Here is a 14,584-nt window from a genome sequence, read left to right as displayed (position 1 = left end):
CTGTTGAACGTGAAAAACCCAGCAGCTTTGCAGTTGTACGGTAATAAGTTCTAGCCTGGCACCTACTATCAGACCTCGTTCAAAGGCACTTCAATATTTCGTCTTGGCCGTTCACACTCTCAATGGCACACGTGGACAACCCATGTCGCAATTGTCTCAAGTGACATCAATAAGGGATCATAGGTGTCACCTGAATTCACCTGGTCAGTCTATGTCATGGAGAGAGCAGATGTATTTTTTGGAGTATCTGTAGTTTACTCATTTATATTTTGGGCAACTTTTACTTTTACTTCACTGCATTCCTTTAGAAAATATTGTACTTTTTACTCCCTACATTTTCCATGACACCCAGAAGTACTTGTTACATTTGGAATGCTATACAGGACAGGAAAAGTGTCCAATTCACGCACTTATCAAGAGAACATCCCTGGTCATCCCTACTGCCTCTGATCTGACGGACTTACCTTTACCTTTGATACATATTTAGAACCAAATACTTTTAGACTTTTACTCAAGTTGTATTTTACTGTGTGACTTCCACTTTTACTTGAGTAACTTTCTATTGAGGTATCTATACTTTTACTCAGGTATGACAATTAGGTACTTATTCAACCAGTGGATTTGCCCCAAAAATAGCATTTTCTATTCAGGAAAAAAAGTTAATTGCTTTGACACATTTTCTGCAGTGTTACTTTAGTGCCTTGTTGCAAACATAACGCATGTTTTGGAATATTTTATTCTTTACAGACTTCCTTTTTTCTCTCTGTCAATTAGGTTAGTATTGTTGAGTAGCTACATTGTTGATCCATCCTCAGTTTTCTCCTATAACAACCATTGAACTCTAACTGTTTTAAAGTCACCATTGGCCTCATTGTGAAATCCCTGAGCTGTTTCCTTCCTCTCCGGCAACGGAGTTAGGAAGGACATGTATCTTTGCAGTGACTGGGTGTATTGATACACCATCCGAAGTGTAATTAATAACTTCACTATCCTCAAAGGGATATTTAATGTCCGCTTTTTATTTTTGACCCATAGGTGCCCTTCCTTGCGAGTCATTTGAAAACCTCGCATGTCTTTGTGGTTGATTCTGTGTTTGAAATTCACTGCTCGACTGATAGACCTTACACATAATTGTATGTTAAACACTATTATTCCACACAGAGTGAGTCCATGCAACTTACCATTACAAAAAGGTTGAATACTTACTGACTTAAGACATTTCAGCTTTACATTTTGAATTTATTTGTAACTTTTTGAAAAACAGCATTTCACTTTGACACAATGGGGTATTGTTTGTAGGCGAGTGACCAAAAATCTCAATTTAACCCTTTTAAAATTCAGGCTGTAACACAACAAAATGTGAGAAAAGTCAAGGGGTGTGAATACTTTCCGAAGGCCCGGTGTATTCTTCTCTGTTTCAAATGCTACTGACTTGTCGTGTCTCTCAGATCAGTGTCTTGTTTTATAGGTTGTGTTGCCTGTGAATAGAGTTTCAGCTAGTCTGACAGGGATTTTTCTCCCCGCCTTGTCCTTTTCTTAATCATTAGCCTGGATGGCTGACAGCCATGTGAGCCATAGCATGGATCTCTTTTGACTAAAACCTTGTAAATTAACACACAATTAGCGCAGCATCATCCTGCTAATTAGCTCCTGGTGCCTGGTACGGCGGCTGGGCAAGCGGCTGGGAGGGAGTCATGGGGGAATCCACATTCTCGCCTGTTTACTAGACAAACACTGCGCTGTAATGCGCCGCTGGACGCTCTCTGTCGGTTTCCTAAAGCCTTGGGTAGGGATGGCTACTGGGCAATTTCATAGGATGCTGATGCACGTGTGGCTGGCTAAGTGGTGGATCAATGCAGCAGGAATGGGTGGTTTTGCAATGTGATTCTGTGTTTTACTAATGGAGTTTCGAGTCGGATTAGCTTTGATGAAGCAATGTGTGTGTGTGTGTGTGTGTGTGTGTGTGTGTGTGTGTGTGTGTGTGTGTGTGTGTGTGTGTGTGTGTGTGTGTGTGTGTGTGTGTGTGTGTGTGTGTGTGTGTGTGTGTGTGTGTGTGTGTGTGTGTGTGTGTGTGTGTGTGTGTGTGTGTATGGCTGTGTATCCGTGTTTCTTTTAATACTGTAAACACAATGATCTGTTTCTTTCTTAGGTATATCTGTCTCTGATAATCCCATGCTGAGTCTAAAATGACAGCATACGTAACAGCTTGTGTTTGCAAATTGAGTTTAGGACTAAACTCGACGGTGCCTTTTGAGCCCCGGAGGCAATGAAAAAAGATGGTCTGGGAAGCGAGAAAGACAAGTACAGCATGTTTTTTTTCTCTCTCACCATGTAGACTGGGAAGCAGTAGGCAGACACAAGGCCGTTGTAATTCATGCCGGGCAGTGGGGTTTGTGTGATGAAAGCAACAGAGCGCTGCCTGGGAGATTGCTTTGCTGCACTCCTCCAAGCAGATTTGAAACTGTCTCGGAATGCCTTAGATGAGAGTTGGATTATAGACTGACCTGCAATGTCTATGTCATTCGGTTCTGTGCAGGGTGCATTATACTGTGCTAACCAGGTGTTGGGTCCCAAATCCACACACTGCCCATGATGTAATTGCTCAGCAGTGCCTATTTTACAGTAGAGGAAGTTAGTTGTATAATGGTATTGGGATTTGGGATATATTTGTCAGTTCATTCATTGCTACAAAGGCAACTTTTCCACCACGTTAAATGTACCAACTTCTAGACACAACATACTGACAACGCAAGAAAACTCACAATAAATAGCAACTACTATCTGATGGTATTTTTTGACCCGTCTCTCTTTCTGTCTGGTGTTTAGGCCTAAAGATGCAGTGGACCCCAGAGCATGCACAGTGGGCCGAGCAGCACTTTGATATCTCCTCCACCACACGCTCTCCTGCACACAAAGTGGAGGCCTACCGGGGGCACCTGCAGCGCACCTATCAGTATGCCTGGGCCAACGACGACATCTCTGCACTCACCGCCTCCAACCTGCTGAAGAAATACGCAGAGAAGTACTCTGGGATTTTAGAGGGTCCGAGTGAGCGAGCGCTGCTCTGCTCCTATTCCGATGGCACTCCTGGACTCCTGAATGGACGTAAGTCAGAGAGTGAGTCCTGGCAGGAGGGGATTTACCCAATGAACTGCGCTCCAGATGTTTTATCTGTGAGCAAATCTGGAATGACAGCTGCCCTTCCCCCAACAGACGTGTCGGCCAGCATAGGTAGCACCCCAAGGGGGGGCCAGCAGCCTGACCGAGCCCAGCTATTCCAGCAGTAACTGTGGGAGTCACACAGCCACCAGTCTACACTCTGGTCTGTCCTCTCAGGAATACGCTACGGCCTACAATGGCTCCTACCTGCACTCTAGTTACAGCGGGCAGACCGCCTCAGGCCTCCCCTCTCCATTGCACAATGCTGGTCTCCTACAACCCCCGCCCCCACCCCCACCACCTCCCCCTACTCTAGTGCCCAGCTACAACGCGGGGTCTCCCAACCTCTCCAGCTACAATTATCCTCCGACAGGGTATCCCCCACAGACAGCTGTTGCCCCTAGCTATAGCCCTGGGGGAGCCCCACCTCCCTCTGCCTATCTGCCATCAGGCATCGCAGCTCCCACGCCCCTACCCCCCCTCTACACTCCCTGGCTATACCTACCAGTCCCATAACCATGCACCAATTGCACCAACACCTTTGAATGGCAGCTCAGCCAACTCATTGAAAAGAAAAGCTTTCTACATGACGGGGCATGGAGATATGGACTCCAACTATAGTAATTTCAACTACAACCAACAGCGCTCCTCACAAAGCCCTATGTACAGAATACCAGACAACAGCATCTCAGACTCAAGCAGAGGGAATGGATTTGACAGGAATGCTGATCCGTCTTCTTTAGCATTTAAGCACACGAAGCAGCCAATATCCTCAGATCAGCAAAGAAAATGTTGCAGTCAGTCTGGCCGAGCATTAACCCCTCCCTCCTATGGATCAACCAAAAGCTCTGTGGGAGGCCTGAGATCGGGCGAGTCCTTTGGAAAGTTTGGAACCCCCATAATGAATGAGCACAGTGAAGAGCATAGACAGCTCCTCTCCCATTCCATAGCCGGGTCGGACATTGGCAGCGCTACCTCATCCAGCCACACTGCAGAGGAGCAGCTGAAGAACAGTGATGCCAACCTCGTGGAGTTGGTCACCACAGAGATCCTTCAGCCCGGTCCCCCAGTAGACTGGAATGACATTGCAGGTCTGGAGCTGGCCAAAGCAGCCATCAAAGAAGAGATTCTGTGGCCCATTTTGAGGCCAGACATGTTCAGTGGACTTGCCACATTACCTCGGAGCCTCCTTCTCTTCGGACCTCAGGGAACAGGCAGAACACTGCTGGGCCGCTGCATGGCCAGCCAGCTGGGGGCTGCCTTCCTGCGGCTCAGTGGCTCAGCCCTGGTGACCAAGTGGCTGGGAGAGGGAGAGAAGATTGTCCAGGCCTCCTTCCTGGTAGCCAGGTGTCGCCAGCCCTCAGTGGTGTTCATCAGTGAGGTGGACATGCTGCTTTCGGCCCAGCTCAGCGAGGAGAGCCCAGTGAATAGGATCAAGAGCGAGCTCCTCCTGCAGCTGGACAGTGTGCTGACCTCAGCCGAGGATCACGTCCTGGTGGTCTGCTCCTCCAGCAAGCCTGAGGAGATCCAAGAGTCCCTGAGGAGGTACTTCACCAGACGGCTTCTCATCCCCCTACCTGACAGCACAGCACGACACCAGATAATCAGCCAACTGCTCTCACAGCACAACTATTGCCTCAGTGACAAAGAGTTGTCACTGCTGGTCCAGCGGACGGAGGGCTTTTCGGGACTGGACGTGGCTCGGCTGTGCCATGAGGCAGTAGTAGGACCGATACATGGCATCCCAGCTTCTGACCTCTCAGCCATCCATCCCAGCCAAATGAGACCAGTCTCTTACCAAGACTTTGACAATGTATTTAGCAAATTCCAGTCCAACATATCACAAAAAGAACTGGACACATACACCGAATGGAATAAAATGTTTGGTTGCAGTCAATGAAACTGAAGCATTCGAAACACGCGGGAAGGAAACCCCTTTCAGAAGGATACCATTTAGAATTCTCAGTAAACAGGAAGTGGACAAGAGAATAATACAGGTCGTGGTGACTTTAACACCTGCAGTACAGTAATGGCGTAAAGGTAGGCCTTAGAGAAGCAGAGGCATGCTTTACACAACGGCTGGCAATCTGCACACAACACATAGAGAAATATTATTTTGATGCTTGAAACGGATGAGGCCAAGCATCGCCTACCAAGGTGCAAGTGGGTAGACTTTAACAGGATGGAACCCCTGTGTGTATATATCAGTTTGCTGTTCTGGAGATTTAGTTGCTATCAAGTGCCTGAAGTGGTGCTCTTTTATTTTATAATATTATCTCTTCGCCTCACAATCTACATTGATGGCATGTGCTAATATAAAAAGCTTTAATATGAGACAAAAACTACAAAATTGCTTTTTTCCATTGAAACAGTATTCCTCAACTGTGTCTGTTTTGCGCTCTCTGTGGACAGTAGAAAGTACATGTGTTACTGGTAATCTGAACCCTAATTTATAGACATCATTTATTTTGATGTTCTCTCTTTATGAAAACTCAGGAAAGTGATTGTGATATGTACAGTACCTCAAAGATTGTTTCAAAGCACTAAACATTTGGCTTGCGTTTGAATTTGCATTATCAAAAATGGAGGGTTTACGGTTCCTCGAAAGGCTAAAAATGAGTATGACATTGAATGTACCAGAGTGATTCTGGAGTATTTGGAAGACAAAAGGAGAAGTGTCGTGTTTTTCTTTGCAATTTCCCAAGTGAAGAATCCTATTGTGAATATAGTTTTATTTGATATGTGGCAAAGATGGAGGAATGACGATTCTTTGATAAACTACAACACATTCGACTGGCCTTCATCGACCGGCCACAGTACATTAAGAGAACACATTTTAGGATGTACGTTTTTGCTAAACCCCATCTGTAGGAGAAAGCATAGCATATGTATTTGTTGAATATTATTCAGCAGCTTAAATTTGTATCTCATCTGCAGATAAAACTGTCCGGCCACTTGCGGAGAAATGTGTTAAGGCTGAAAACGAGCCTCATGAGGTTGAAACAGACCGTTTCCCCCAAGGTATTTCATTCCATCCCGCTGCTATTTTATCACGAATGAAAACGAAGGATTATGTTTTCTACCTCCAGTTTATTCGTTTTCTCTGAAAGCAGAATCCGAGGGTATGGCAAGATGACAGAGCCTATTTCGCTCATTAAACTATGAAGCCTTTTGAGGGAACAAAAAAGCTGCCTTGCTGACAACAAAATCAGCTTAAGTTAGTGTTACGCCAGTGTCGTCCCCATTCATAGGCACCTATATACATGGAGTATTCATTTCTCGGAACATGAGCAGGGTGGTCTTGAAAAGGGGTCTGGAGACGTGTGGCCGTTATCCCTATCTTTAAGCCCTTGTTCTTAGGGTCCTTTCTTACAGCAAAGCTATGTTGTTACTAACTATCAGTGTTTAGTAATGTGCCAGAAAAGGGGCAATGGAGACACAAGGCCTGATGAATGCATGAAAAAGCCTTGCATTTGTTTTTTGTTTTTTGTCCCCCCCCCTACAGTACCACTGAAAGTATTATCAGTACAGCGCAACTGCACTGCGTTTTAGTTCACCCGCATTCCAACGTGATATTTTCCCAATTTGTGTCTCATACGTCTTATATTTACATACGTCTTAAATTGTTTTGACTCTTACTCAGCTTATTGTGTTTACAATGACAACATATATATTGTTCACCTCCAATGGCGGCACTTACTGGGCAACAGGAGGCTGTAGAATCACTGGCTGTCTATGACTGTTTCATGTTCTAGTGTAGTCTTATGACAAACGTTAAGCTGGCAACAGCTGCTTTTTCAGTTACACAATTATAAAGAATAACGGCTGCACAAGAAACAGCACTTCAACAAAGCACCTACGTTGATGAAGGGCCCCAACATGTCTTTCATTTGTTCTTTGTATCCTATTTTGCTATATGGCTTTTATTGCCATAGATAGATGGGATAAAAGTCCCCTAAAGTTAAAGTGTAGTTAACCAAATGCGCTTTTGAAGCTTTGTTTTGTCATACAACAATTTGTTGTCAAGTCTCCACTTGAAGCCAAAGTGAAATCAACAGTTTTATTTTGACATAAGATATTTAAACCGAAACTGGCAATTACTTTCTTTAATAGCGAGTTAAGCAATTTTGCTTATGCCAATAGGGCATGTTTATTCATGAATTTAAGGCAAAGCAATTAAACATATTGAAACGAGCTGTTCAACAAGTTATTTATACATTACAATACACTACATTACACTAATTATACGAGCAGTAGAACAGGAAAAACGAAGGGATGAGAAGAAAAACTTCACTAACATCCAAACAAATACAGTTTCTCAAAGTCATTTCGTTTGGAGGGCAACAATGTAAAGGATAGGCCTTTAAGTACAACGAACTGGCTACGAAAAGGTTGATAAGCACATCTATTCTCCTTCGCGTCTGACAACGTTAATCACTTGAATGTTGCTTTCCAGCCTGTATCACTTGTCCCTCTGGGTGGGTTCTTGTTTCCCGAGCTGCTCTAGACGTCGGCTTCATCTTTATGTCGTTCTTATCCGTTATCCTATTTAAACGTTTGTTCTTTATAACCATTTCTACCTCATTGCTACATATTGTACATGTAGTACTTACGTTCTGTCTTTTTTGAATGTCATGCATTTGTACAAAAATAAAGAAACAAAAACAACGGCGGCGACAACAACAACAACAACAACAACAAAACGCTAAAAGAAAAAGAAATGGACCAAAAAATGAACAGCTTTACCTCCGAAAGACAGTCCTTACACCAGAACAGTATTATCAGCAGAACTGAGAAGACACATTAGTGAGTGTGAAGTTGACGCTGATGCATACATGAGATACTGACTTCTATGGGATATATAGGCACTCATAATGCCACATTTCTGCAAGTATATTGTGGGCTGTATAGGTCTTTCTCTAGGGTCTCCAATGCAAATTCCGTTTTTAAACTAGAATGTACTTTGCTTTAATATTTTGTGAACTGTTGTAGTGCGCATGTTAATGTGTCTTTGTGTGCACTTACAATTCAATGTGTAAGTGTGTTGGGTTAACATATTTAGATATGTGAAATTACAAATTTATACATTTCATACATATGTACAGGAAATAAACTTGCACATATGTGTACTCAATGTACATTTGCTATTGATATATACATATTAAAATGCACCACATACAGTACAGTACATGTTTATATGTGTGTATGTATTGCCATACCTACAGTAAACGTCAATGTATTTTCATCTATTCCAAGGTACAGTACAACAACAACAAAAAAAACATAAAATATTGAATAAAGATGTTTTTTTTTTCTGGAAACCAAATGTGTTTTCTTTTGTCTCCACTCTCTCATTGGTTAGACTCGATTGATTAGATGTGCGGACGTGTCCATGTTCGCGATGTGTGTTGACAATTTCAGTTCTGACATTGATAATGTTAGTCAAGAGACATGACATTTTGGAAACGTCAGTTATTTATTGTATAACACCCATACAATGCACAACACGCGAAGCTCTCTTGAGGCAATTCGTCTCTATTTATTTTCAAGGTTTCTGTGTCTTAATAGAAAATTGCCTCGACTGTGTAATTGTAATCCTTCCATTAACCAAATGTGTTGTTTTTCAGTCATTAAAATGTTATGATCACAGGAAAGGAGAGGGATTATACAATCACACCCCTCGGTTCGTAGCTCCACACTGTGTCTCTTTATGTAAATTGCACATTTATGCGTCGATTTTCTATGTATTTTTTTTTTTGATGGTATCATTATATAGTTGATGGTATGTGCGTAGGAAGCTGCTTTACAATTAACATTAAGGGAAAAAGTGTGCCCCGTGCTGTTTCATTTGTAATGCTGTGTCTCTTTTTTTCTGCAGTGGGCACATGAAAACAAGCCGCGCTAATGGACGCATTTCAACCGGATTTTCCTCCATTTATACAGGAAACAAACCTGGGCCTAATCAGAACAATGGCGATTATCAAAAGCAGGAAAAAAAGTTAAATATGTGTATTAGCTGTTTCCGTGTGTTGACATTTGCAATTTATGTCTTTAGTACTAATTATGGACAGAGAGAACAAGCATACCTCAAATAAAAGTCTGAATTCAAACTTTTACCGACAGTTGTATGGTCTATTGTGGTAGTAAATGTGTGTGAAATGTTACTGAATAACCTAGATCAGGGATGGGCAACTGGCAGCCCGCGGATCATTTCTTCCTTCATTTTGGGGGGTTTTACTCGTCGGGGTCTCAACTTAACTCTTGAGAGTCAGAATAGTAGAATACACAAGGTGCCCTTTCCAAATGTGGTTGCGCTTCAGCAGTTTTTCTCTTGTTATGTCAGTCAATGAGTGTCACTCAATTAGCCCATGTCGGCTAAAACATTTTTTTTTTTATGCAAGTTAGTCTAGCCAGCTATCGGGGAAATCTCCCCATTTATTTTGTTAATCACTCTCACTCAGATATCATATTAAAAACGTTGAACATTTCTCTCCACCTTATGGCAAAATGTGTGGAATTGCAGGGAACTAGCTGTAAAACTGCTCAATTTTCTTTCCCGCCCCATTGAAAAATTAGTGCATTTGTAAAAAAATAAATAAAATGTGTTAGAAAATTGCTAAACCTTTTCTCCACCCCATGGCAAAATGTGAAGAATTTTGGGGGGACAAAAAGGCTAGGGCCAGCTCTGATTACATACGTGGGTATGGATGTGGGTACTGCGGCCCCACACCGATCAAAGTGAATCATCCCTAACCTAGATGATGTGGGAAATTATTGCTACCTACCTGTTCTGTTGACCACCATGATTGTCTTTTGGGTTCAAGAAAGTCTTGAAGATGAGCTTCCAATTTGACAACATAGAACCCCTATGCTTCTGTACTCACAGTGCTACTGCAGATCTTTCTTGGGGAGAAAACGATCATCCCGTTTATAATGCATCATTCTCTATGTTAAGTCACAACCTATTGGCTACACATTTTCCTTGGGCAACTGTGCTAAGCTAAGTCAATGTGGAATCTCCCACTTTGCCTATCTTGAAATGGGTAAGTGTCAATATTGCTACAATAAACATGTAGGATCAGACCATTGTCCTCCATACTGTAGCTAGGCAATTGCTTGTTAATTCTTCTGTACAAATAGTAATTATAGTAGTAATAATTGAGTATTTAAAAAAATGTCAATATTATTTTCCATCGCAATTTTTTTCACAACTTAATCAACCTAAATAATGGTCCGTTTCTTTCTCCTGTTTGTCATCCACTGTGCTTCTCGAGCCATTCCCCTGTCTGATGCAACACTAGCACCTGGTTAGCAAACATAGTTTCCTGTTCATCTGCTGCAAGACCTCCAATGTTGCCATTCATCAGATGAATGGTTTCTTTCAATCATTATTGATCCGTTTACACATTCACATGTTGGTAGACACTCTTTTTTTTATTTTGTTTTAAATAACCTTTTGTTTTCATTTTTGACATATACTGTGCAGTATATCTCACCTACCTCCTTTTATCAGACATTTGAACAGACATTTTGCCTTCTGCTCTTTTGTTCCCCCCCCCCTCCATCATTTTTCTTTTTAAACCGGAGCATTTGATGAGGAAAGAAACTCAATGCTGATAAGAGGGGAATAAAGTTGTGTCAAACAAATTACACTCAAGTTATTAGTGGCTATTTTGTAAATATCAAAGATCCACTTGTCCCAGTGTTCAGTGGTTCATTTGCATTCTGATGAAACTGAAGTGGATGTGTGTGAACTCCGGGGTTATCTTCGGTGCTGCAGCGCTGAGCAGCCGAATCAGACAGCCCAGCAACCACATGGCTCGAGAGGATGAGCCACGGACCTCTCTCAAATCACTTCCTTCATAACAATTAAAATATGCAAAGTGATAATTTTCCTTAAGTAGCCTTAAATGTGCAATCTATTTAAATGTGAGGGAAATTGCCTAAAGCTTTTGGTGTGTGGGGGGGAGGGATGAATAAATTATGCAAATAACATAAAGGACTCTTGAAAGCCTAATTTTTTTGTAATAAGCATACTGTTTCATTTAATATTTTGCCTCTTATTAAAAATGACAGTTCTTTTGCACTGCCTGATGGCTATATCTGACACAAGCCCATGGAAATGACTGCTAGACTATAAATGCAAAAAATTATTTTGGTAGCTTTTACATGATGGTTACATTCACAAAGTAATTATGCGCTGGAGAGTCCAGAAATAAGGTTTAATTACACAGTAATCGTCTCTGATGGACACTGGGAAGTGTGAGCACTGCCAGACTGCAATCCATCAATGCCAAACCCCTGGCCACTTTTAATTCCTCCTCATTTGCATCATAACCTCCGCACCAAGTTGCACAAATGCTGTTAAATGTTAATAGGACCTGTCTTTCTACTCAAAATGAATGCTTAAACCATTTCATCGCTCCCCCCTCGCTCTAGTTCTCTCCACCCTCCCTCTCCAACATCCACAGTCCGTATCTCATCTCTCTCTTTCCACTCTCACGAGCCCCCCCCCACATAACTAGCTCCTCTTCAGGAGGAGCGTTCAGCAGATGAGACAGTGCATGGTCACTGCTGTGCTAATTGGGAGCAGCATGTAAAGTTTTATCTCTCAAGTGCTAACAAACCGTACAGACAGTTCCAATGATGGGTCTGCGTTTTCTGTGTGTGTTTTTGTGTGTGTGTGTGTGTAGTAAGTGTTGTCCACAATGTGGTGTCGTGTGTGAGTTGGCCCTGAAGTCATATTTAATCCCTATCCTAAGGGACCAGGCAAAATTACATTTGTATTAATTGAAAATTGTAAGTGGTGTTGTGTGTGCAGCAGACAGATTACCGATCCTCTTTAGAGCTCTGTGTGGTTGATTAGAACTAGACTGTCTCATTATCGGTGTCTCAACCGTGCATTAAAATAACACCCTTTGTTTTACTAGGGATTACCTAGTGTGTGTACTCTATACAGCTTTGCTTTCATTGAGGTGGTATTAAACACAGTAGTCTACTGTACCACGACAAACACAGACTATACGTTTTTTCATAGTCCGTATACACTGAGTGTGCAAAACGTTAGGTACACCTTCCTAATATTGAGTTACACCCCCTTTCAACAGCCTCAATTTGTCGGGGCACGGACCACAAGGAGTCGAAAGTGTTCCACAGGGATGCTGGCCCATGTTGACTCTGATGCTTCCCACAGTTGTGTCAAGTTGACTGGATGTCCTTTGGGTGGTGGACCACTCTTGATACACACAGGATACTGTAGAGCATGAAAAACCCAGCAGCGTTGCAGTTTTTTGACTTAAACGCCTGGCACCTACTACCATACTCTGTTCAAAGGCACTTCAATCTTTGACTTGCACATTCACCCTCTGAATGGCACACATACACAATCCATGTGTCAATAGTCTCAAGTCTTAAAAATCCTTCTTTAACCCGTCACCTGCCCTTCATCTACACTGATTGAAGTGGATTTAACAGGTGACATCAACAAGGGATCATAGCTTTCACCTGGATTCACCTGGTCAGTCTATGTCATGGAAAGAGCAGAAGATCCTAATGTTTTGTTCACTCAGTGTACATTAATATTATTGGCTAATAATATCTGACATTTCCTACAGATATATATATATATAAACATGTCCTAAATATAATATGTGTATTTCCTCAGATTTTAAAACCAGAATGAGATTAAGCTTGTTTTGCCAATACAAGTAGAGCAAATCTTGATTTGAAAAAGTAATCAGATGAGAAGAAACAAAACGCATCAGTGATCAGAAATACCGAGGTCATTTTTGGAGACAGCAAAAACTGAGGATGATCACTTAGTAAAAAAAAAAACACGAATAATTTAATAATAACGGTATCAGTAAACATGCCTTTTGCAATGCGTTAAATTAGATTTGAAACCTAAACTTTTGAAAGGGCCACACGTTCACTGTTTCTTAACTCCAACAAAGGAAAATAATGTATTTACACATTTTCAATTCAACCCAGCATTTATATGTATTCAAACAATTCCCAAACCAATCGATACAGCCCAGCTGCTTCTACCACCTACTGTATGATATGTGAGTTGAGCTGAGCCCTTGGAGCTATAGAACTCTATAGCCCGGTTCTCTTCTGACTCCAGGCTAGATGGAGAGAGAATCACAGAGTCTTGATGAGACTTTGAGACTTTGATAGCCTCCAACTTGCCTGCCACTGCCCACCTCCAATTAACAGTCAGCTGAGCCGCAACCAGTTAAGGATCCACAACTTTTCCCTCTCCATCTGCCCATCACCAAGGAGGATAACTGTCTGACTAGTGCTCCAGGGGTCAGCAAAGCCAGGTTTAGCAGCCCGGGATAGGGGAAAGTGAGGGGAATCTTTAAGTATCACCTGTAGTTTATCTAAGCTACAGGTGACACTCGGGTCGCCCCCAGATGGTGAAGATAGGAAACAACATCTCCACCCCGCTGATCCTCAACACTGGGGCTCCACAAGGGTGTGTGCTCAGCTCCCTTCTGTACTCCCTGTTCACCAATGACTGCGTGGCCATGCACACCTCCAACTCAATCAGCAAGTTTGCAGACAACACAACAGTAGTGGGCTTGATTACCAACAACGACGAGACAGCCCACAGGAAGGAGGTGAGGGCACTCGGAGTGTGGTGTCAGGAAAACAACCTCTCACTCAACGTCAACAAAACAAAGGAGATGATCGTGGACTTCAGGAAACAGCAGATGGAGCACCCCTGAACCACATCGATGGGACAGCAGAGGAGAAGGCATAACGTTTTAAGTTCCTTGGCATACCGTCTGCGTACCCATCACAGACAAACTGAAATAGTCCACCCACACAGACAGTGTGGTGAAGAAGGCCCAACAGCGCCTCTTCAACCTCAGGAGACTGAAGAAATTTGTCTTGTCATCTAAAACCCTCACAAACTTTTACAGATGCACAATTGAGAGCATGCTGTCGGACTGTATCACAGCCTGGTACGACAACTGCACCGCCCACAACCGCAAGGCTCTCCAGAGGATGGTGCGGACTGCACAACGCATCACCGGGGGCAAACTACCTGCCCTCCAGGACACCTACAGCACCTGATGTCACAGGAAGGCCAAAAAGATCATCAAGAGCAACAACCACACGAGCCACTGCCTGTTCACCCCGCTAACATCCAGAAGGTGAGATCAGTACAGGTACATCAAATATGGGACAGAGAGACTGAAAAACAGCTTCTAGCTCAAGGCCATCAGACTGTTAAACAGCCATCACTAGCACAGAGAGGCTGCTGCATATATATGAACTTGAAATCATTGGCCACTTTGATAAATGGAACACTAACTTTAATAATGGCACTTTGATCATGTTTACATATCTTGCAATACTCATCTCATATGTATATGTTGTATTTTATACCATCTATTGCATCTTGCATCTTGCA

At 42.6% G+C, this 14,584-nt stretch overlaps 1 protein-coding gene across 1 annotated transcript in view; it reads left to right on the top strand.

Moving 5' to 3' along the window:
* The window catches only part of LOC124043836 (fidgetin-like), a 35,982-nt gene extending 27,094 nt beyond the window's left edge, over window positions 1–8,888 (top strand). The window contains 3 exon segments of the mRNA XM_046362862.1: window positions 2,827–3,242; window positions 3,244–3,633; window positions 3,635–8,888. Coding sequence (XP_046218818.1) covers window positions 2,827–3,242; window positions 3,244–3,633; window positions 3,635–5,059 — 2,231 coding nt within the window. The 3' untranslated portion in view covers window positions 5,060–8,888.
* Window positions 8,889–14,584: the final 5,696 nt, after the last annotated feature.

Source organism: Oncorhynchus gorbuscha, linkage group LG09, assembly GCF_021184085.1.
Source record: "Oncorhynchus gorbuscha isolate QuinsamMale2020 ecotype Even-year linkage group LG09, OgorEven_v1.0, whole genome shotgun sequence".
Taxonomy (NCBI): Eukaryota; Metazoa; Chordata; class Actinopteri; order Salmoniformes; family Salmonidae; genus Oncorhynchus; species Oncorhynchus gorbuscha.
Note: the sequence above shows the minus strand (reverse complement) of the source record. Positions and strands in the feature narration are given on the sequence as shown.